Below are 24,734 nucleotides of genomic sequence, written 5' to 3'. Positions count from 1 at the left end.
AGAGGAGTTTTTTATAGTGCAAATCTCTTAACCCCAAGGAAATTGGAGGCCGGGGGGAGGGCAAGGGAATAGTAAAATACAAGATAACTTACCCATCATTTCTTAGATGTGGAAAATATTTTAAGAGATAAAGCTGATAAGCTCCAGATATAAAGATTTTTTAAGGACTAGATTCAGTCCCATATTTTCTACATGCAGTTTTTTTAAATTCTCAGCATCATGTCAGTTAAAAAATAGGATATATTTTATACATTGTAATCCCACTCATATATATGTATGTACACACATACATATATATACACACACACAATTTAAAGAGTTAACCTATTCAGAAGAAAAATAACCAGGTCACCACTATTTTGCACTAGCTTAGCAAATACATCACTAGAATTTTGTATTGTGTTTTAGACTAAGACTCAGCAAACTTCATGTAAAGGGCCAGAAAGTAAATATTTTACCCTTTGTAGGTCATACTGTTTCTGTTGCAACTACTCACCTCTGCCACTATAGTGTGGAAGCCTATTAAATTTTCTTAAGAAATTCTGAAGTTTAAAAAAAGTATCCCATAATTTAGCTTTGTTTAGAGCTAGGTTGAAAGCTTTCCCAGTGGCTCAGTGGTAAAGAATCTGCCTGCAATGCAGGAGACCATAGACCATAAGGTTCAATCCCTGTGTCAGGAAGATCCCCCTGGAGGAGGAAATGGCAACCCACTCCAGTTTCTTGCCTGGGAAATCCCATGGACGGAGGAGCCTGAAGGGCAAGTGTCCAACGGATCCCAAAGAGTCGGACACAACACCCACCCCAAGGTTAGGTTAGTGTTTTGAGATGAGTCTTTACTGTGCTTCAGTTTTCACGCTCAACAAGCAGCTTCCTACATTTGGATGGTACCATTCTGTGGAAGGAAAATCCATGTCCAAAGTTACTACAGGTCTGTCCTTTCATGCCCCACTCTCTTTTCTTCTTAGGTCTCACGTTAGAGGACAAAACATTGAGCTACTTTATTTTTACCAGGCATGAAGAAGTAAAATATTTCATAATCAATTTGAGGTAAATAGAGTGAGCAACATACATGCAGATGGGAGAATTAGTAAAGACAAGGCTATTTTTTTCTAATGTTTGGCATTACAGTAAAATGAGAACTGGGGCTTGCTTCTTGGTAGCTCAGTGGTAAAGAATCTGCCTACCAAGCAGGAGACTCGGGTTTGATCCCTGGGCGGGGACCATCCCCTGGAGAAGGAAATGGCAACACACTCCAGTATTCCTGCCTGGGAAATCCCATGGACAGAGGAGCCTGGGGCTACAGTCCAAAAGTTAGCCAAGAGTCTGACACAACTAAGTGACTAAACAACAACAAAAAATGAAAAGTAAGTGAAATTTTATATTCTTTAGCATGCATATTTTAAGTCATTTATTAGTTCCTCTTCTATTAGTAAAATTACAGAAGTAATGCGTTTGCACTGAAACCAATGAAACAATGCCAAAAAAAAAAAAAAAAAAACCTTAGTATCTCTGCTTCTCTCCATTCCTCACTCCCTCTTTCTGTGTCCATTTCCTTTTGAGTAATTGCACCTTGTGTATCTCCCCCGTATATTTCTTCATGCTTAAGCATTAACACAAATTATTTTAGTATATTTTTTGCCCAAAAAGCAGATGATACTTTATACATTTCTCTGTAATTTTCTTTTTTACATACAACTGTACATTTTGGATTTTCTTTTGAGTCAGTAAATGATGACTGAACTTAGTTGTTTTAGTGGTTGGAGTATATTCCACACTCTGCTTGTACTGATACCTATTCAACTGCAGTATTTCCCCAGTTGTGATATTTTAGATTGTCTCTTTTCCATTTAAAATTAGTGCTGCAATAAACAGTCATATATTATATTCTTGTCTATTTATTTTATTTCTATAAAGTAGGTTTCCCAAAATATTTCCAAATATGTTTCTTAGAAAAGTATTACTTATAGAAAATTTCAGAGGACAAGAGGATAAAGGAAAAAAGTGAAGTTTTTCATACATGTTTTATGTAGGTATGTACACACACAGTGGACATGAGTTTGAGCAAACTCTGGGAGACAGTGAAGGACAGGGAAGCCTGGCACACTGCAGTCCCCATGGGGTCACAAAGAGTCAGACACAATTGAGCGACTAAACACACATACACACAGATTTAACATTTGATCCATCTGGATTGATTAGTATATATGGTATGACATAGTATGTCACCTTTGTTTACATGCAGAAATAAAACCAGTTATACCAGAAACAATTTTTAAACTATTCATCTTCTGAATTAAAATACTATCTATCATATGTTAAATGCTCATAACCTCAGATCTGTTTACCAGCAACCTTTGATTTATACTTTTCAGTAACATTATTTGTAAATAAAAATACATATAAACAGTTTTTATTTGAAAATAAAGACAAATATTTCTTCATTAGAATTTAGAAATTTTTTAAATCCAGTAAAAATCTCACTGGGATTATTAAATTTAAATACAGAGTATGCCTGGGACTTCCCTGGTGGTCCAGTCGCTAAGACTCTGTGCTCCCAATGCATGACACCCGGGTTCAATCCCTGGTCGGGGAACTAGATCTCACATACTGCAACTAAAGGGCCCCTGTGCTACAACTAAGACCTGGTGCAGCCAAATAAATAAATATAGATATCCCAAAGGAGTGCACAATTCACACTGAGTAGATATTCATTATTATATGTATGTCTTGAAATTTCTTTGACAGCTGTTCATCCTTACTCTAATATTTCTATAATGTACATAAATATTCCTTAAAATATTCTAGTAATATCTGAAAGTCTGACATTTTGAAATTTTATTTATTTTTATTTATTTTTGGTTGTTTTGCATCTTTGCTGTTGCACAGGCTTTCTCTAGTTGCAGCAAGCAGGGGTTACTCTCCATTTGTGGTGCTTGGACTTCTCACTGTGGTGGCTTCACTTATTGAGGAGAACATGTTCTAGAGTGCAGGTTTAGTAGTTGTGGTGCACAGGCTTAATTGCTCCGAGGCTTGTGGAATCTCCAGATCAGGGATCGAACCTGGGTCCCCTGCACTGGTAGGCAGATTCTTAACCCCTGGACCACCAGGGAAGTCCAAGTCTTGACATATTTTATTCAGGTATTGATTATAAAGTGTTAGATTCTTTTGACCTTCTATAATGTGCAGATAAAGTATATACCCATCTCACACTATTACACCTTTTGATTTTCTTATTTTATGATGTTGACCTGATCATGGTGGATTTTGAACAGGACTTGTTAACCAGATTTTCCCATTATTACAGATTGGAGAGTTGGATTTTGAGGATTATTTCTGCTTCCTGTTTTCATCCTGGTGCTTGTGTGTTATAAAAGAAAGATTTACTACCTTGGTGAAATGTGTTAAAGCACATAAATTGCCTCCCTTATTTGACTCTGAATTTCTCATATTTCCTGGGGCAGGCTGTGATTCCCTATGCAGAGAGACTCTGCAGACCCATCCCTCTGCTGGTATATGTCCCAGTATCTAGGGTTTGAATGAAGTATTAGAATGTGCATTTTAACTCCTAATTCAGGCTGCCACTTTCAATAAAGCATTACGAACAAAACTGCTATATTACTCAGTCTGTCCAGAAATCAGGAGAAGATAGTTATAGTCAATTGTCACCCACAAAAAATTTTTCCATAGCCATCTTTGTTTTATTTCTATAATGTTAATGGAAACATACCATTTACAGTAAATATGTTCTACATTTTATTAACTGGAATAGATAAGGAATTCACTCAGATGACATTGAGTTGCTCATGGAAAATCTTAGAATGCTGAAGAACAGAGATACAGAGCCAGAAACAATGCTCCAAATGATAACACAGAACTTGTGTAGTGAGGTCGCCTCTGGTGCTGCTGTATACAGAATCCGCAGCATATACTACGGACACCATGGATGCTGGGCTCTGGGTGTTCCTGCTGCTGCCACCTGGGTACCGCAGGTTACCCATCACCCAGATGGAATTTTCACAGCCCTTCTTCCTCTGTACCAAGCGCTTGCTGTTTTGAGGGGGATGTGTTTAAATGTCGAATCCTAGGTTCCTTGCCTGTGAATTAGCTGCAGTGGAGGCTGAGACACATTTTCAGTTTGTGAGAATCAGCCCCTACTTCTTAAAGATGGATGTTTCCCATCAGAGCAAGTGTGTACATGAACTGGGCAGCCAAACAAGTGGCCAGTGTTTACAAGATGGCATCCTGGTAATCATGCATAATTCTTCCCACAGCTGAAAATGAAAACTTCACTTAATATAGCCATTTCCCATTCAACCGAAAATGCGCTGGGTAATGTGTCTACCTCCTCTATATCTGTCAGGATCTCTTTGTAGACGTTCTGTAAATTTTGTGTAAGTTGTAACAACTTACATAGAAGAAAAAGGAGAGTAAAAAAGAAATGTAATCATAATATATTGTTGTTGTTCAGTCGCTAAGTCTAAGTCTTGTCGAACTCTTTTGCGACCCCTCCATGCACTGTACCCCATGTAGCTCCTCTGTCCATGGGATTTCCCAGGGGAAAATACTGGAGTAGGTAACCATTTCCTTCTCCAGGGGATCTTCCTGACCCACGGATCTAACTCACGTCTCCTGCATTGGCAGGTGGATTCTTCACTGCTGAGCCACTACAATCATGCGCTGTGCTTAGTTGCTCAGTCGTGTCCGACTTTTTGTGACCCTGTGGACTGTAGCCCATCAGGCTTCTCTGCCCGTGGGGCTTCTCCAGCCTAGAATACTGGAGTGGGTTGCTATGCTCTCCTCCAAGGGTTCTTCCCAACCCAGGGATCAAACCCAGGTCTCCCACACTGCAGGTGGATTCTTTACCAGCTGAGTTACCAGGGAAGCCCTCCCCACAGTTACAACAGATAGCTATATATAAATTAGATAGATGCTCCAGTCTTCTCTGTAAATGATAGTTGTGACATATTCCCTTTTAAAAAATGTATTTATTTAATTATTTATTTATTTGGCTGTGCCAGGTCTTAGGATCTTCGATCTTTGTTGCAGCATGCAGGATCTTTAGTTGTGGCAGGTGAACTCTTAGTTGTGGCATGTAGGATCTAGTTCCCTGACCAAGGATGGAATCCAGTCCCCCTGCATTGGGACTGAAGAGTCTTAGCCACTGGACCACCAGGGAAATTCCCACACCCAAACCTCTCATAAAGGATCTGAATCATTATTATTATAGTCTTCTATTAACTTTTACTACTGGAAACAATAGAAGTAGGAGTTGACCCAGGGGAATCTTTGGGTTCTATCCATGTTCCATTTGGAAATTTCAAATCTGTCTTTCCCTTCAGAGCCAGGATCAACCAGCCTGGCAAACACCAACCTATACCCTTCTTCCTTTCCCGCCCGTGTCTTTGGTCTGTTGTCCAGGGTCATGAGGAGCTCTAAATTGCCAAGTTATAGTCTTACTTTAGGCTTCCTTGGCGGCTCCGTGGTAAAGAATCTGCTTGCCAGTGCAGGAGACGTGGGTTTGAACCCTGGGTCGAAAAGATCCCCTGGAGAAGGAAATGGCAACCCACTCCAGTATTCTTGCCTGGGAAACCCCATGGACAGAGGAGCCTGGCAGGCTACGGTCCATGGGGTTGCCAAAGAGTCAGACACAACTTAGTGATTAAACGATAGAAACAAGTCCCACTTTGCATTGTATTGGAATCACTGTTGTGTCTACTGGTAAAAGCATTTCTTCATGTATTCTCTACATTATCCTTAGACAATGTTTTTGATATTAGGTTTGACTTTCAGAATATGCTGACATTTGATTATAATTTATGGTCTGGATATTAGAGGAGAGGAGCATGAGAAAAAATAACATTCTTGCAAGATAACTACATCAGACAAGATCTTCAAACAGGTATCTCTAATAATGCATCTTGTCTTAAAGTTTAGCTTGTCTGCTACAGTTACATGAACTTTCATGTTTATTGTGTGCATGATACAATTTAATTTAATTTCAATTTTTTGTGCCCTTAAGTTATAGATGTGTTTATAAACACAATATAGTTGCATTCTTTAAATTCAATGTGACTTTCTTTGAATTTTTTTATGTATTTATTTTCAATGGAAGGATAATTGCTTTACAGAATTTTATTGTTTTCTGTCAAACATCAAAGTGATCTTTGTCTTTTAAATAGAGTATTAGATCCAGTTTATTCAGTATAATTACTGATATATTTATCTTTAAATCTACCATATTAACTTTGTTCTTTTCTGTTTATCTTGCTGATTCTATATTCTTTTTTCCTGTTTGTTTTCTTCATGATTTTGAAAATTATCATTGTTTTTTATCTCTATTATTGGAAATTCTACATACTATTTCTGTACTTTAAGGTCTACTTAAGAAAATGACATGAATATTTAAACCTATAAAAGTCTAACACCATATCTTTATTCATTCATGTGACAACAGACCATACATAGAGTACTTTAGCTACATTTATCTACCCATATCCCAATGTAGATTATTGCTATCTTGCATTTTATTATCTCTTTTTAACCTTCTAGACATAACAATTTTTTATAGTCAGTGTTCATTTACATTTGCCCCTGTAATTCCTAAATTGCTTTTCATTCATTCTTGTTTCTCAGCACTACCATCTGGGATCATTTTCCCTATATCTCATTATTATTTTATTTCAGCCATCATTCCACTCTCCTAACTTTCATTGCTTCTGTGAAAAGTCAACTGTTAGTCTATTGGCTAATATGAATGTAATTTATCTTTTTGTTTGCTTTTTCTTTTTTTTTTTAAGATTTTCTCATTGTCTTTGATTTTATGCAGTTTTTCCATAATAGGTCTAGGTTAGACGATTTGAGTCAGTGGATGTCATCATCTTTGGAAACTGTTCATTCATTGTTTCTTCTAATATTGAAATTTAATTGCAACTCCAGTTCTATCTGTTCTTGTTGTTCAGTCCCTCAGTCATGTCCAACTCTTTGGGACCCCATAGACTACAGCACTCCAGGCTCCCCGTCCTTCACTATCTCCCGGAGTTTGCTCAAGTTCATGTCCACTGACTCAGTGATGTTATCTAACCATCTCATCCTCTGTCACCCCCTTCTCCTTTTGCCCTCAGTCTTTCCCAGAATCAGAGTCTTTCCCAATGAGTCAGTTGCTGTTCACATCAGGTAGCCAAAGTATTAGAGCTTCAGCATCAGTCCTTCCAGTGAATATTCAGGGTTGATTTCCTTTAGGATTGACTGGTTTGATCTACTTGCAGTCCAAGGGACTCTCAAGAGTCTTCTCCAGAACCACAGTTTGAAAGCATCAGTTCTTTGATGCTCAGCCTTCTTTATTGCCCAGCTCTCACAACTGTACATGACTACTGGAAACACTACAGCTTTGACTATAAGGACCTTTGGCAGCAAAGTAATCTCTCTGCTTTTTAATACACTGTCTGGGTTTGTCATAGCTTTCCTTCCAAGGAGCAAGTGTCTTTTAATTTCATGGCCACAGTCACCATCTGCAGTGATTCTGGAGCTCAAGAAAATAAAATTCGTCACAGCTTCCACTTTTTCCCATTCTATTTGTATGAAGTGATAGGACCAGATGCCATGATCTTAGTTTTTTTTAAGCTAACTTTTCCCACTTTCTTCTTTTACGGCTCTCTAGTTCCTCTTCACTTTCTGCCATTAGAGTGATATCATCTGCATATCTGAGGTTGTTGATATTTCTCCTGGGCCATACTTTGGCCACCTGATGTGAAGAGCTGACTCACTGGAAAAGACCATGATTCAGGAAAGATTGAGGGCACGAGAAGGGAACGGCCAAGGATGAGATGGTTAGATGGAATCACCAATTCAATGGACATGAATTTGAACAAACTCTGGGAGATACTGGAGAACAGGGAAGCCTGGCGTGCTGCAGTTAATGGAGTCACAAAGAGTTGGACATGACTTAGCGACTAAACAACAACATATGATATATACATACACACATATATGTTTACACACACACACACACACATAATGGTTTTCTGACAATGATTCCATTCTTTGTGTTTTCTCCTCAGGGAGGAACTTTCTCCTGGAAAAAAAATTGGAGCTGTCTACTTTGAGAGCTCTCACAGACAGGACTTCACGAGCCCCTTCGGAGCTTCCTTCATGGACCACTTGAACTTCACTCCCATTGGTGTGGACAAAGCTGCATCCTGTTTCAGTTTTTGTTCTCATTTTGGCCCATTGTGTTTTCCGGTGAATATCTGCTTTGGTGTTCTCTTGTTTTCATGTGACTTCAGATGTCCAGTTACTTTGCTTGGCTTCCTTCTTCACAGATGCACAGATTCACCGTACAGGTATTGCAATATGATTTTTTTCCCACTTGCTTTTTAAAAAATATTTATTTATTTATTTTTGGTAGTCTTAGCCTTGAGGAATCTTCATTGCAACTTGTAGGCTTAGTTTCCCTCTGGCATGTGGGATCTAGTTCCCTGACCAGAGATTGGACCCTGCATTGGAAGTTAAATTGTCAACCACTATACCACCAGGGAAGTCCCTCCCCACCTGCTCTTTTGGGGGGTTCATGAGGGTACTGTCTGTATTAGTTTGCTAAGGCTGTCAAAACAAATTACCACAGACTGGATGGCTTAAGCAACAGAAATTTATTTTCTCACAGTTCTGGTTGCTAATAGGCCAAGATCAAGATGTCAGCAAGTGTTTCCTGCCTCTCTCCTTGGCTTGCAGATGGCCACCTTCTCACTGTGTCTTCACATGGCCTTTCTTGTGCCAGCACTTCCCTAGTGTTTCTCAGAGCACTTTGTACTCAGAATCCATCTGCTCATAGCAACAATGATGATGGAGAATAAGTGTGATATTGTGATTTATAATAAATATATGTTTAGTCTTCTTCCTGTTTCTGGCACAGATCTCTAAAACTCTTGGAATATCCTGTGATGAGGGTGATCAAGACATCTCTTGCTGTGTTAATGAGGTAACTTATGGACTACACCTAAGGATGGAGGCTGGTTTCCAGAGCCAACCATGTGATTAGAGGGTTGGAACTTTCAGTCCCACAACCCTGACCTCCAGGGAGGGGAGGAGGGCTGGAGGTTGGATCAATCACGGGTGGCCAATGATTTAATCAACCATGCGCATGTAATGAGACTTCCATAAAAACCCAAAAGCATGGGGTTCAGAGAGCTTCTGATTGTGTGAAAATGTAGAAATTCAGGGACAGTGGTGGGCAAGAATATGTGGAAGTTCAGCAAGGGCATGTAAACTGTGCCCTTTCCCTATGCCTTGCCCTGTTCATCTCTTCTGCCTGGCTGTTCCTGAGTTATATTGTTTTATAATAAACCAGTAATCCAGTAAGTAAAATGTTCCTATGAGAACATTTGTTAGCTCCTCTAGTAAATGAACCAAACCCAGGGAGTGGGTTGCTGGAACCTCCAATCTATAACTAGTTGGTCCAAGGCACAGGTGATAACCTGGACTTGAAACTGGCATCTGAAGTTGGGAGTTTCCCTGGTGGCTCAGTGGTTAAGAATCTACCTGCCAATGCAGGAGATGTGGATTTGATCTCTGGGTCGGCAAGATCCCCTGGAGAAGGAAATGGAAACCCACTCCAGTGTTCTTGCCTAGAAATCTCATGGACAGAGGAGCCTGCTGGACTACAGTCCATGGGGTCACAAAAAGAGTCAGACACAACTAAGCAATTAAACAACATCTTGAAGTTGGGGATGGAGAGGTATAAGACTGAGTTCTTAACCTCTGAAATCTGACACTATCTCCAGGTACAGAGTCAGAATTCAGTCAAGTTGCAGACACCCAGCTGGTGTTTGAGAACTGCTTGGTGGTGTGGGGAACTCAATGCACATGTACACCCTGACATTGGAATTGGGACCAGAACTCTTTAGTAAGCAAATATAAGGTTGGACTAGGCAATCTACACCTAAGGAGTGATCAGTGCCTCCCTCCCTAGACACCTACCGACCTGGGAAGCTTATCTTCCAGTGTCCTATCTTTTTGCCTTTTCATACTGTTCATGGGGTTCTCAAAGCAAGAACACCGAAGTGGTTTGCCATCCCCTTCTCCAGTGGACCATGTTTTGTCAGAACTCTCCACCATGACCCATCCATCTTGGGTGGCCCTGCATGGCCTGGCTTGGCTTATAGTTTCATTGAATTACACAATGCTGTGATCCATGTGGTCATTTTTGGTTAGTTTTCTGTGATTGTGGTTTTCTTTCTGGAGGCCATGGGATTGTAGTTCTTACTTTTTCTGTCTGCCCTCTGATGGATGAGGATAACAAGGAAGTCTGGCATGCTGTGGTCCATGGGGTCGCAAAGAGTTGGACATGATTTAGCTACTGAACAACAACAACTCCCTGGATAAGGACCCAGAAACCACATAGGCTTAAGCCCTCACCCCAGTAGAAATGCATTTGAGGATGAATACAAGCTGTCAGCATGTCTTTTGTAATTAATTAGACTCATCCACCCAGCTATTGCCCTGCTTTGGAAAACCTATTCCCTGGTTACTTTTTTTCCACCAACGTAAGTGACACTGTGAGTGTCAAAGCTCTTTAAAGAAGAGAGGCTCTGCTAGCTGGTCACCATCAGACAAGGCAAACATTAAGCCTTGGGGAAAAAAATCAGAGGCTGATTTCAAAGAAAACTTAGTATTGCCTGATAAACTGTTAAAATATTACCCCACCAATGGCTAGCCTTCATGTCATGAAGATATGTTCATTCTAACAATGTCACTATCTTCCCTAACTGCAGATGATAAGTGACATTAACAGAAGGCAATAAAATGAACTTGAATTTAAAGGAAGACACCATACTATACAAAATCCTCATCAAAACCAAATATTGTAAATGTGTTTGAAGCAGAGTTCATAGTCTTGTAAAACAAACTTATTAGCTGGCATCCTCCTATAAAGTGGAGCTTTCCTTTTTCACTCCTTTTTCTCTTGCTTATGGATTTTTATATATTTGCTGGGTTATAATTAATTACAGAATTTATTGAAGGCACAAGAAAAGAATTATTTCAAGTTATCTTTTTTTTTCTTTCAAGTTATCTTTTAAACACTTTGTGTAAGCAGGATATACTGTAAAATAGGTCATGCTTATTTGCATTTTCCTCCCTAATAAACCTGGTTAAATACAATTTCCCAGAAAAATCCTTCAGTGAAGCTGATGCTCCTTGAAGATGCAACATTTATTTCAGAGTTGAGAAGAATGAGGCTGTTGGTCACATCCAATCCTGCAGGAACATACCAGAAGCACACACACTGACCACATAATCAGGCATGTCGTTTCTAAGACACATTGAATGACTCACATCCACAGTCTGTAGAGAAGGCCCAAGAGAAACAAATCTATCAAAATCGAGTCACATTACAGACACGTTCACAGAAACGCAACCTCAGGCACTCTCACAGTCAGTCTCACTATCTCAGGCCCCCACAACATTCTCAGTCCCACATCACCCGACACAATTCCAGTCCTAAAATCTTCTTTAAGCCGCATTCCAATCCCCGCAGTCGCTCCATCTCAAACACAAGTCACATTCAATGAAAAAGTCACATCCAGAACTACTCCAAACCTAGATACAAAAGAGCGGTCCTCGGTCACAGACCTTCTTGGTTTGCCCCACGGAGAGTTCTATTTATGCACGCACATCATCCCCCTTTATTGTGCCAGTCGTTCGTCCCCGCCCAGCTCCAAGCCCTGTCGCGACCTCCTCAGGACAAAGAGCTGAGAACCCCACCCTGGCTGGGCACCAACCGGCTCTCCGGCTCCTTCGACGCGACACCTCTCAAATCAGCTCACTCGCTGAGGCCCCGCCCTCTGGGGCTCCACCGCGCCTGCGCACTCAGTGCGTGCTGCCGAAGCTCCCAACAACCCCTGCGCGCGGCCCGTTAGGCCCCGCGGCTGTGTACTGACCTGAGCTGTCTCGCCCCCTCTTCCACTAGCATCACGGTGAGAGGGGTTCGGCGTCCCAGGTGACCAGTCCTGGCTCAGAACGTTTGTTCTGGCCATCGGTAGGAAAGCTGTGTGACCCGGGAATAAGGATAGCGAAGGTAAGCACTGCAGCACCTCGGATTGTCTGGAGCCCCGCCCCTCAAGCCGCGAGTGTGCGTGAGAACCGCGGTGGTATAACGGTGTGCTGTTGTCTGTGGGCGTGACTGAACCGGGGTGTGTCTTCGGGACTGTGTGCGATTGTGAGGCCGGAACTAGTGGGTTTGCGTTTGTGTGACTTAATCGGGTTCAGAGCCTCTTGTGTGACCGGAGGTTGAGGTGGACTGTGTGACTCCGACCCCAGAGTCACAGCTGAAATTTTCTTATCAGCCTTAGAGTAACGGCCCCCCCCTCCCCAGTCATCTGAGATCCAGAGAAGACTCCCAGCGAAAAGGCTCGAACCCATCTTGGGATAAGAATGTTAGAACGGAACGTGCCCCCAGGTTGGCTCCTGGGAGTATCCCCACCGCACTACATCCTCGGGCGGGCGCGCGCGGACACACGGACACACTCACACGCACACACCCACAATACCCCGCCACAACTGCATCCTCGGGCGGGCGCGCCTGGACGGACACTCACTGACTCGCTCACCCACCAACCCACCTACGCTTTCGCAGACAGTTCCAAACCTTCCAACTGCAGGTTTCGGAACTGCGGAATTCCCTCTCTGAAGTTCGTTTCCAGCCCAGCACAGCCGTGACCCTGGCTTTTCTCTAATCCTAGGAAGGGTCCGTACTTTTACGCTTACTTACTCCGGCATGGTGGTTGGTGGGTGGTGGGGACACGTGTGGTCATGGCTTGCCCTGTTCATCCTGGATGAGCTGGGCTCTGTAAAAGGCCTGTCTTAAGATTCCCTTCTTCCCCGTCTTGTCAAACTAAGAAAAGGGCTGTGTTGAGGAGGAGAAATGAATTGCTGTTGCCCACCTAGAAGTCAAGGTCGAGGCGAGTGGGTGTTTTCCTTTTGTTCTGTGAAATGCATTTTTATTTTTTAGGACCTGAGAACATTTGCTTCCTTCTTCTCAGTATGACCTGTCCCTTAACTTGATACCCCGTCCCTAGTGCCTGTGGGTGCTCCCCTAGTTACTCAGACGGTAAAGGGTGTGCCTGCAATGCAGGAAACCCAGGTTCATTCCCTGGGCGGGGAAGACCCCCTGGAGAAGTGAAAAGCAACCCACTCCAGTATTTTTGCCTGGACAATCCCATAGACAGAGGAGCCTGTCAGGGCTACAGTCCACGGGTTCGCAAAGAGTTGGACACAACTGAGTGACTAACACTTTCAGTGCCTGTGTGTATATATCCATGTGGCAGATACTTCCCCTTGTGAGAATTTACACGTTTTAGGATTGTGGAGACATCCATGTTTGCTAATACTATTACTTAAGAAAAATAACATTCTTAAAACTAGTTCTAAACTTTACTGATGCTCTAAGAAAAAGCAGTTGTGAAAAAATCTCAAAAAAATTTACTAGTAAGGAAAAAAAGGGTATTCTGGTATTAAATTATTAAAGATAATTTATCAAAAATTTTAAATTGTAATGAAAAGTATTAAATATGATTTTATTTAATAAATAGAATGGACGTGTCATGTTTTTAATTTTATTCAGTGTTTATAATGAGCCATTTTAAGTTCTTTATTATATTAACAGTTAACAACAACCCTATAAGATAGATACTGTTATTATTATAAGATAGATACTGTTGTTATTCTCCAGTTTGTCTGTGAGGAAGTAGAGGCACTGAAAATTAAGTAACATGTCCAAAGCCTCCTTACTGGTTGATAACTGTCAGAGATTAGATTCACATCCTGGATCCTGCCAATAAAGCCTGTGAGAGTCAGTCACCTCCCAACATTGTACATGTTCTTTTTAGTCTGCTTAGTGTACTTGGAAGTTTATCATGGATAACTTTCTTCAGTAATTAATATGAGCCAGTATCATCATTATTAATAATTGTATAGTATGCCATCATATAGTGGAACATAATGTACTTAGCTTGTTGACTATTGTTTGGTATTCTTTTTATTATAAATTATTCTTTGAAGAACTTCCTTGCATATATTTGTGTATTTCTGAGCTCTCTATTCTGTTCCATCAACCTATATGTCTAGTTTTGGGGGACCAATATCATATTGTTTTGATTACTATTGCTTTGTAATATAGTTTAAAATCAGGAAGCATGATACCTCCAGCTGTGTTCTTTCTCAAGATTGCTTTGGCTGTTTGGGGGCTTTTGTTGTTCCATGTAGATTTTAGGATTGTTTGTCCTTGTTCCACAGAATAGTCCAGTGGAATTTTGATAGAGATTGCATTTAATCTATAGATTATTCTGGGTAGTATGGACATTTTATATGTCCATATATAATGTTCTTATAATCTGTGAGCATAGAATATCTTTCTATTTGTGTCATCTTCAGTTTCTTTTATCAGTGTCTTAGAGTTTTTAGTGTATAGGTCTCTAACCTTCGTGGTTAAATATATTCCTAGTTATTTTATCTTTTCATACAATTACAAATGTGATTATTTCTTAGTTTCTCTTTCTTATAGTTCATTATTAGTAGATATACACAACAGATTTTTTAAAAATTTATTTTTGACTGTGCTGGGTCTTCATTTCTGTGTGCAGTCTTTCTCTAGTTGTGGCGAGTGGGGGCTACTCTAGTTGTGGTGCACGGGCTTCTCATTGCAGTGATTTCTCTTGTTGTGGAACATGGGCATGTGGGCTTTGGTAGTTGTGGCACACAGGCTTAGTTGCCCCATGGCAAGTGCAATCTTCCTGGACCAGGGATTGAACCGCCCCTGCATTGGCAGGTTGATTCTTAACCACTGGACCACCAAGGAAGTCTCACAACTGACTTTTGTATGTTAATTTTGTAGCCTGCAGCTTCACTGAATTCCTTTTATTAGTTCTAGAAGTTTTTGGTAGAGTCTTTAGGGTTTTCTATATATAATATTCTTTTTATTAGTTCTAGAAGTTTTTGGTAGAGTCTTTAGGGTTTTCTATATATAATATGTAATGTAATAATAATGTAATAATAATAATATGTAATTATATATATAATATATAATTTCTATATATAATTTGTTGGCAAATAGAGGTAGTTTTATTCTTCCTTTCCAATTTGGATGCCTTTATTTCATTTTCTTGTGAAAATTCTTGATACAGAGATATGTTATTATCTAACTGCTGAGAACATGAATCCACACCACCTTTTCACCCTAGGTTGTAAGAAAGAGAATGACAAATGAAGTCATACAGGAAGCAATGTAGGTGAATCTGATTGAAAATAGTGATGAGCCCAGTGGATTCTGGAAGTTATTGTTCTGATAGCAGGCAGGCAGGGCTGCCAGTGCAGTAGTTTGTCAGTTGGAAAAGACCCTGAAGATGGGAAAGATTGAAGGCAGGAGGAGAAGGGGACGACAGAGGATGAGATGGTTGGATGGCATCACTGACATGATGGAGTAGTTTTAGTAGGCTCTGGGAGTTGGTGATGGACAGGGAAGCCTGGTGTGCTATATTCCGCGGGGTCACAAAGAGTTGGACAAGACTGAACTGAACTGAATGGCTGCTAGAGATGATCCTATGAATTTCTCTCTCTGTATCTATTTAAGCAGGTTTGTGAAACTTTGGAAGAGATTGTGGTTTAGATGATGTGGTCCCTTGAAATGTACAAGTAGGGATTAGATTTGTCCATACTCCCTCAAATCTCCCTCTGTGTATGTGTGTGTGTGATGGGGAGGTCCAGAGAAGAAAAAGAATGTATTAAATTGAGTCATTTTGAGAGTTCTGAGGCCTATCTTATCTCATGGCCTCCTTTTTCTCCCCTCCCCTTAGCTCTGGCCTCTGTGAACTCTGCTTCTCCAGGCAAGTAAACCCAAAGAGGACTGACCAGTTCTTGAATTTCTAAACCATGGCCCATGTAAGTTGTGGTTTCTTTCACCTTCTGGAAATTAAGGTCCTATGAACTTTTATTTATCCTGAAACTTCTCACTTATCAGAGCCCCATCTAAGGACCCATTTCCTCCAAATCCAATGAGAGATGAGGCCAAATAAATAGTACCGTGCCCTTCTTGTGGGTCTTCTTTTTTCCAGTTATTGTTCATGTATTCATAGAACAAATCATTCAACATCTCTCTTTTTTTAAAGCATTTATTTCTTTGACCGCGCTGGGTCTTAGTTGTAGCACGAGACCTTTAGTTGCAGCATGTGAACTCGTAGTTGCAGCATGTGGGATCTAATTCTCTGACCAGGGATCTAATTCTCTGACCGGGGATCAAACCCAGGCCCCCTGCATTGGGAGCATGGAATCTAAGCTACTGGACCACCAGGGAAGTCCCTCAGCATCTCTTATATGTGCTCAGTCTTCTGCTAAAAACTGCAGTGAAGCGAAATGAAGTCCCTTTAGGGAGATGTTTGGCCATCTCTTTTGAGTAGTTGAGAGAGCATGGGCTGATTTGATTGCTCAGAGGAAAACTAAATTTTTCCAAACTTGAATTTTGTAATTAGGTAAGATTTGCCCTTGGTTGACCTTAGCCTAGGGCTTCCCTCATGGCTCAGAAGTAAAGAATCTGCCTGCAGTGAAAGAGACACGGATTCAATCCCTGGGTCAGAAAGATCCCCTGAAGGAGGAAATGGTAACCCACTCCAGTATTCTTGCCTGGGAAAATCCCATGGACAGAAGTGTCTGGTGGGCTACAGTCCAAAGGATTGCAAAGAGTCAGACACAAATGAGTGACTGAGCATGCACGTACGACCTCAGCCTCAGTATACGCTGAGATCTTCTCTTGTTTTGTGTGGCTTTTAGGACTAGGTAAGGTTATGGTTGGGTCCAGTATGCAGAGACATCAAGTGTCTTCTCTGGAAATCCCTAAGAGCTGTACATCATTTGTATTAGAACAGGATGAGCTAGTCTAGAATGACATCTTTGTATTTCTGGATTATTGGTATCCAGAATCTACATTATCCTCTAACTCAGGAACATGGAATGCATACAATGAGGGACGGAAAATGGCAGAAAAGAAGATCATGCAGGCACATGAGTGGCTGTAATCCCTCAGAATTGAGGAGGACCTTAAAAATTTTGAATAGACAAAAATATTGGAGTATATAAAAATAGGTCTCATATATCCATTTCATACAACCAATTTTAAGTTCATTAAAGAATTTGTCATAACTGGGTAAATGCATATGGTCTGATTCAGTGATGAACTTGGAGGAAGTTCTTGAATTGCATTCAGATCTTTTTCTAATCAGAATTACCAGGAAAACTTTAAAAAAAAAAATCTGTTCTTGGGGCTTCCCTCGTAGTCCATTGGTAAAAAATCTGCCTTGCGATGCAGGGGACACTGGTTTGATCCCTGGTCTGGGAAGATCCCACATGCCATAGGGCAGCAAAGCCAGTGCACCACAACTACTGAGCCCATGTGCTGTAAAGCCCATGCTCTGCAACAAGAGAAGCCACCACAAAGAGAAGCCCTTGCACCACAGCTAGAAAAAGCCCATGTGCAGTACTGAAGACCCAGTGTAGCCAAAAATAAATACATAATTTTTTTAAAAAGGATAAAACCATCAAAATTTTTTTTAAAGCAACAGTCTTTTCTTTAAGAGAAAAGGGTATAAGAACACATTTCTTGAGAATTTGTGAGGGAGACATAGAACAGGCAGAAAGCTTATATACAGTATTTCATTTAATTAGAAAACTTTTTTTTCCTTTCTCGTATGTGTTTGGGTAGTTAAGATATACCAGAGTATATAAAAAGCTTTATCTGTAGCAACACAGTTGGTCAGGGATCCACAGGCATTCTGCTGCAGGCACTCTCATTTCCTAACTCAGTGTTACAGGTTTCTAGCCCATACCTGTTTGCTTGATTGGTTTCCAGCAGTATCTCTTTCATTTTTTCCCCTCTTTCCATCTTAAAACAAATTTTCTTTAATTTCAGTTGTATTATATGGCTTGTCATTTCAGGGATCAGTGATGTTCAGTGATGTGTCCATCGACTTCTCTCTGGAGGAGTGGGAATTCCTGAATTTGGAACAGAGGGATTTGTATAGAGATGTAATGTTGGAGAACTACAGCAACTTGGTCTCATTGGGTAAGGTTATCTGCCTTTAGAAATTTAGTCTCTTTTCTCTGTACTATCAGCTTTCTTCTCTGGAAATTTTAGAAATAGTTTTTAAGAAACTAAATATCTGCTCCCTGTTCTCAAGAGAATGGTTTGAGCTTTTTGTTTGGAAATGAGCACACTCATTAAGCATATTCATCTTCCCCATCCTTCTGTGACCTTCTATTGTTGTTTAGTCACTAAGTCTCTGTCCAACTCTTTTTGTGACCCTATGGACTGCAGCCCACCAAGCTCCTCTATCTATGGGATTTCCCAGGCAAGAATACTGGAATGGGTTGCCATTTCCTTCTGCAGGGGATCTTCCTGCCCTAGAGATTGAACCCACGTCTCCTGCACACCTCCTGCTTGACAGGTGAATTCTTTACCACTGAGCCACGTGGGAAGCCCCAAATAGCTAGAAATAGTATCTTAGCTTTTCTCTGGCTGTCAAAAGAACGTATAAGTTTTTGAACAGTAAGTTGTATCAACTAGATTGATTTTAAGAAAAGTTCAAGACTTTTTTCTTTGTGTTAATAAACATATTCACTTCTACCTACTTGTATGATTGAAAGTTAAAAATCCAAGAACTTTGCGTTTAACATTGTATGGATATCTCAAGAAAAAAAAAAAAGCAAATGCCTCAGGAAACCTCTTTTTTCTCTCATTAAAATAACAATGATAAATAATAACTAATAAAGTAGATATACCATTTAGTATATATTCTAGGCAATGTGAACATTCATGTAAGATAGGTACTATAATTATCCCTATTTTATAGGTGAGGAAAATAAAGCATTGAAATAACTTGTCCAGGGTCACACTATGGGAATATGGCAGAGGCAAGATTGAACCAGGACAGTCTCTTAACCACTGTTGCTTTCAAGAAAAGGAGTACTTGTGTGAATATAAATTAAAATAAGACTTTTTTCTTTCCTCTATAATCTCCACTTCTTCTGTAATATTAACATATTTTTAATCATCTTATTTTTCTTTGTTCTAAAGGCTTTATCAATTACAATTTGACCTATAGTCTATTAAAATTTAACCAAGACCGAATCAAAGTAATTTTAAATTTATTATTATTCCATATCACTTTATATTTCTTTCCTTCTGTCCAGGATGCTTCATTTCTAAACCAGATGTGATTTCCTTATTAGAGCAAGGAAAAGAGCCCTGGAAAGTAGTGAGGCAAGGAAGAAGACAATATCCAGGTGAGTAAGAGCCAAAAGATCTATGTTGATATATATGTATGAACAACCCAAGGTTTAGGATATTGAATCCCAGCATAGGCAAAAATCTACATATAACTTTTGACTACCCCCACACTTAACTACTAATAGCCTATTGTTGACCAAAAGCCTTACCAATAACATAGTTGATTAACACATATTTTATATGTTATATATGTTATATACTATATTCTTATAATAAGATTAGTGTAAAAAAATATTATTAAGAAAATCAGAAAGGAAAATACATTTATAGTGCTGTACTATATTTATTGATACCATAGGTTTATGTTGTTTGTTTATAAAATAAATTGTCTGTCAGAACCTACATCAATATTGTCTTATATGATATAAAACACAGTAGGTATTAATGTATTACTAACACTGGACATCTAAAATGAAAAGATAATGTGAAAAAATTAATATTTATTTACAAATATAATAACTCATGCATTGATAATGAAGAAGCAGCAATATGATTGCTTTATGGTAGCCTAGTATAATTGATATGAATGCTTAATGGTGGCCTAGCCTATACAGTAATGAATGAATCAGCATAAAACTTATGGCATACAGTATTACAGTCATATTCATAAAATGTACTGAAAACATTTTTTACAAAACCACTTACCTGTGATGACAGGCTGATATATGGTTTCTCTAATTACATGAGAGAGAAGCACTATGTACGGTAATGTGATTCTTTGAAAGCAAAGTGATAAAACAGTAAGAAAGCTAACACATTAATTTTGTATTAAATATCACTCACCTTATGTCTATGTAAGGATAGGCTATCCACTTCAATACAAGTCTTGTACACAATATTCTACACATATATGTTTGTATATTTATTGAAAAAAGTTCATGTATAAGTGGACCTGTGCAGTTCAAACCCATGTTTTTCAAGGATCAACTATATAATAAGGATACAGCTTTAGATACTGTCAGTAGAGTCAGCCTTAGAGTGACTTAATCTAAGACCTCAGAGTGAGAAGGGGTCAGCCATGCAAATAGCCCAAACAGAAGATTTTGGGGAAATAGAGCAGACTGAAAAGTACAATGAAAGTAAGTGGGAATATGTTCTAAGATCTGAAAAGTTGCCTCTCTGTGTGTGCATGTGTGCTCAGTCGCTTAAGTCATGTCCAACTCTTTGTAACCCCATGGACTGTAGCTTGTCAGGCTCCTCTGTCCATGGTATTCTCCAGGCAAGAATACTGAAGTGGATTGTGGCTTCTCCTGGTAGCAGTAAAGAGAACAGTGGTTTGAGGTGATGTATTATAGGTAAGCAGAGGTCTTTTAACAACAAGTTTGATTTTATTCTAAGAATAAAGAGAAATTGTTGAAAAAAATTTAAGTATGAATTTTCAATCTTTCTCCATCAGAATGATCCTGAGGGGAATATTAAATATAGGACTGTCTAGGACTGTAGAATCTGATCCATGTGGTTTAGGTGGTATCTAAATCATAATATTTGTAAAAAGCTCCCTTGTGATTCTGATTCATGGTCTCAATATGAGAACCACAGATTTAATATGTTTACTTAATCACCAATCTTACTTTCCTACATGAACTTTGATTTTCCTAGTGTTGCCTTTTGGTTTTTTTTCCAAATTGTATAGCTGTTTTTAGAATTTCATTGGGTAGTACTCTGGTTGTCTTTTATTCCTACAAGAGAAATTTTATTTCTTTTTTAAAAATATTACCTGCTATAGTTTATATTTTTTTAAATTAATTAATTAATTTATTTTTTTGCTGCATTAGGTCTTTGTTGCTGTGTGCAGGCTTTCTCTAGTTGCAGTGAGTAGGGGGCTGTTCTTCATTGCATTGCGTGGGCTACAATTGTGGTGGCTTCTCTTATTGCAGAGCACAGGCTCTAGGCCCATGGGCTTTAGTAGCTGCAACACACAGGCTCAGTAGTTGCAGCTTGTAGACCCTAGAGCACAGGCTGAGTAGTGGCGCATGGGCTTAGTGGCCCTGTGACTTGAAGGATCTTAGTTCCCAGACCAGTGATTGTACCCATGTCCCCTGCTTTGGCAGCTGGATTCTTAACCACTGGACCACCAGGGAAGTCCAGATTTACTTTTTAGAAAAAGAAAAACCATGTGTTTGCTCTCTTGTTTTCTTTCAGATTTAGAGACCAACTACGAGATCAAGAAGTTATCTTCAGAAAATGACATTTATGAAATAAACTTATCCCAGTGGAAAATAATGGAAAGAATTAAAAACCATGGCCTTAAGAGCTTCATTTTGAAAAATGACTGGGAGTCCAAAAGAAGATTTGAAGGACAAGAGGAATATTTCAACCAAGTGAAAATCACATCTCAAAAAATGTCCCCTTACCAAAAACGCTCATCTCTTTCTTCACGTCAGAGAATTCATTATGTCGAGAAACCCTATGAATGTAAGGAATGTGGGAAGGCCTTTAGAGTACGCCAACAACTTACATTTCATCATCGAATTCATACTGGTGAGAAACCTTATGAATGTAAGGAATGTGGGATGGCATTTAGACAGACGGCACATCTTACTCGACATCAGAGACTTCATTCTGGTGAAAAACTCTATGAATGTAAGGAATGTGGGGAATCTTTCATGTGTGGCCCAGAACTTAGAGTACATCAGAAAATTCATATTGGTGAGAAACCCTATGTATGTAAAGAATGTGGGAAGGCCTTCAGAGTTCGTGGACAACTTACTCTCCATCAGAGGATTCATACTGGTGAGAAACCCTATGTATGTACAGAATGTGGGAAAGCCTTTAGGCAGTATGCACATCTTACTCGACATCAGAAGCTTAATATTGCTGACAAACTCTATGAATGTAAAGAATGTGGGAAGGCCTTTTTATGTGGGTCTGGCCTTAGAGTACATCACAAACTTCATACTGGGGAGAAACCCTATGAATGTAAAGAATGTGGGAAGGCCTTTAGAGTACGACAACAACTGACACTCCACCAGAGAATTCATACTGGTGAGAAGCCCTATGAATGTAAGGAATGTGGAAAGACTTTTAGTCGTGGTTATCATCTTATTCTTCATCACAGAATTCATACTGGTGAGAAACCTTATGAATGTAAGGAATGCTGGAAGGCCTTTAGTCGTTACTCACAACTTATTTCACACCAGAGTATTCATATTGGTGTTAAACCCTATGACTGTAAGGAATGCGGGAAGGCCTTTAGACTACTCTCACAACTTACACAACATCAGAGTATTCATATTGGTGAGAAACCCTATAAATGTAAGGAATGTGGGAAGGCCTTTAGATTGCGCCAAAAACTCACTCTACATCAGAGCATTCATACTGGTGAAAAACCTTTTGAATGTAAGGAATGTAGGAAAGCGTTTAGACTTAATTCATCTCTTATTCAACATCTGAGAATTCATTCTGGTGAGAAACCCTATGAATGCAAGGAATGTAAGAAGGCCTTTAGACAACATTCACACCTTACCCATCACCTAAAAATTCATAGTGTAAAAATATGAGAATGCCTTGCCAGTCCTGTGTTGTACAACAGTCTGTGAATGTAGTAATTAGTCCCTTTTGCTTCATTCATGCACCTGACTTGGCATAAGGGGGCTTATATCATTAACAGAATGTGTTAATTTAATGTATTCCACCAAGTCAGATCTGAGAATATTCCCATTCATTCTACAAACTCATCTTATTAATGTAACAAATGTGGGGAAGACATTTATCATTATCTCTAGCCCATCACTTTCCTACTTGTGTTATATTGAACAAGATGCTTAACTGCTCCATACTATAATTTCTTCATTTGTAAAATTATAATACTGTGCCAGAGTAAAAATTGCTGCAAATTATTTGACACTTCACCCATCAAGAGGTAAAATCCACATGCTTTCCTTGTGAATGTGGGTTGACTGACTGCTTTGAGCAGTAGAATAGTAGAAGTACTGCTGTGCTAGTTTCTGGGCCCAGATTTTACTGGTAGATTTTACCTCATCTCTTGGAATACTCTCTCAAGTTGAGACCTTAAACTGTTATGTTAAAAAGTCTGGCTACTCTGCTGAAGACACCACATGAAAAGGCCCTGAGACTACATAGAGGAGGAGAGGCACTCTGCTGTGCTGTCTTCCAGATATGCCCGCGAAAACACCAGATGTTTGAGTAAACAGTTTTGGATGCTCCAGACCAGCCATCAGCTGAGTTCCTACAGGTGACCTCAGTTGATGCCATGTAGAACAAAAAAATTGACCAGCTGAGCCCCTGCCCAAATTCCTGACCCACACAATCATGAGATACAATGGTTGTTATTTTAAGCTACTAAATTTTGTTTTATTATGTTACTCTCTTGAAAATCCATATGAAAGACTAGGGGCACAGTGAATATAGAAATGCCTTCTACCAACACTCATCAATTATTGAATGTCAGATAACTTATTCGTTTTTTTAATATTTTTTATTTTTATTTATTTATTTATTTGGCTACCCCAGTTCTTAGTTGCAGCATGTGAGCTCTTGTTGTGGCATGTGGGATCTAGTTCCCTGACCAGGGATCAAACCTGGGCCACTTGCATTGGGAGTGTAGAGTCTTAGCCACTCGACCACCAGGGAAGTCCCAACTTATTCTTGCTAAAATACTTGAAAGTAAGAAGTTCTTTTTCAATTTGTTCATAAAAAAGAAGATATTATAGGGACTTACCTGGTGGTCCAGTGGTTAAGACTCTGCACTTTCACTGCAGGAGAAACTGATTCCATCTGTAGTCAGGGAACTACGTGCTGTATGGCATGGCCGAAAAAATCCAAACAAGCAAAAAAGAGAAGATATTCTACAATTGTATTCTCTGCCTCAGTATAAATTTGATTTAAAATTAACGAAGGATGGATGGACCTAGAGATTATCATACTAAGTGAAGTAAGTCAGACAAAAATAAATATTGTATCATTTATATGTGGAAACTAAAAATAGTACAAATAAACTTACTTACAAAACAGAAACAGACTCACAGACATAGAAAACAAGTATGGTTATCAAAAGGGAAATGGAGGGATAAATCAGAAGTATGGGATTAACAGATACACACTACCATATATAAAATAGGTAAATAACAAGGATTTACTTGTATAGCAGTGGGAAGACTGTGTTCAATATAATAATTTATAATGGAAAATAATTTTTTAAAAATATATATATATATTCACTATATATGTGAATATAATACACTGTGTATACACATGTGTGTATATATATATGTACATATATATAAAACTGAATCACTGTGCTGTACACCTAAAACTAACACAGTATTATAAATCAAGTATAATTAAATAAGTAAAGTATTAAATAAAGGATAAAAAGAAACTATTTAGAAATTAAAAATCACCTCTAAGTCCTGTATCACTTTTTAAGAATCCATTGTAGCCTTTTTAA

General features: G+C 39.3%; 1 protein-coding gene across 8 annotated transcripts in view; it reads left to right on the top strand.

Annotated features, from left to right (window-relative positions):
* The window catches only part of ZFP82 (ZFP82 zinc finger protein), a 54,673-nt gene extending 30,389 nt beyond the window's left edge, over nt 1–24,284 (top strand). For 2 of the 8 annotated variants that reach the window (XM_043437413.1, XM_043437411.1), the window contains exons 6-8: nt 5,778–5,899; nt 8,058–8,339; nt 8,909–9,360. In XM_043437413.1, coding sequence (XP_043293348.1) covers nt 5,778–5,800 — 23 coding nt within the window. In that variant the 3' untranslated portion in view covers nt 5,801–5,899; nt 8,058–8,339; nt 8,909–9,360. Of the gene's footprint in view, nt 1–5,777; nt 5,900–8,057; nt 8,340–8,908; nt 12,071–15,842; nt 15,928–17,973; nt 18,101–19,227; nt 19,321–21,466 lie in introns of those variants that run through there. The other 6 variants (XM_043437412.1, XM_043437406.1, XM_043437402.1 and 3 more) reach the window with 5 other exon arrangements.
* The last annotated feature ends 450 nt before the right edge of the window (nt 24,285–24,734 follow it).

The sequence above is a fragment of the Cervus canadensis genome, chromosome 18, assembly GCF_019320065.1.
Source record: "Cervus canadensis isolate Bull #8, Minnesota chromosome 18, ASM1932006v1, whole genome shotgun sequence".
Classification (NCBI taxonomy): domain Eukaryota; kingdom Metazoa; phylum Chordata; class Mammalia; order Artiodactyla; family Cervidae; genus Cervus; species Cervus canadensis.
The sequence above is the reverse complement of the archived record's forward strand: the minus strand, read 5'-3'. Positions and strand labels throughout refer to the sequence as shown.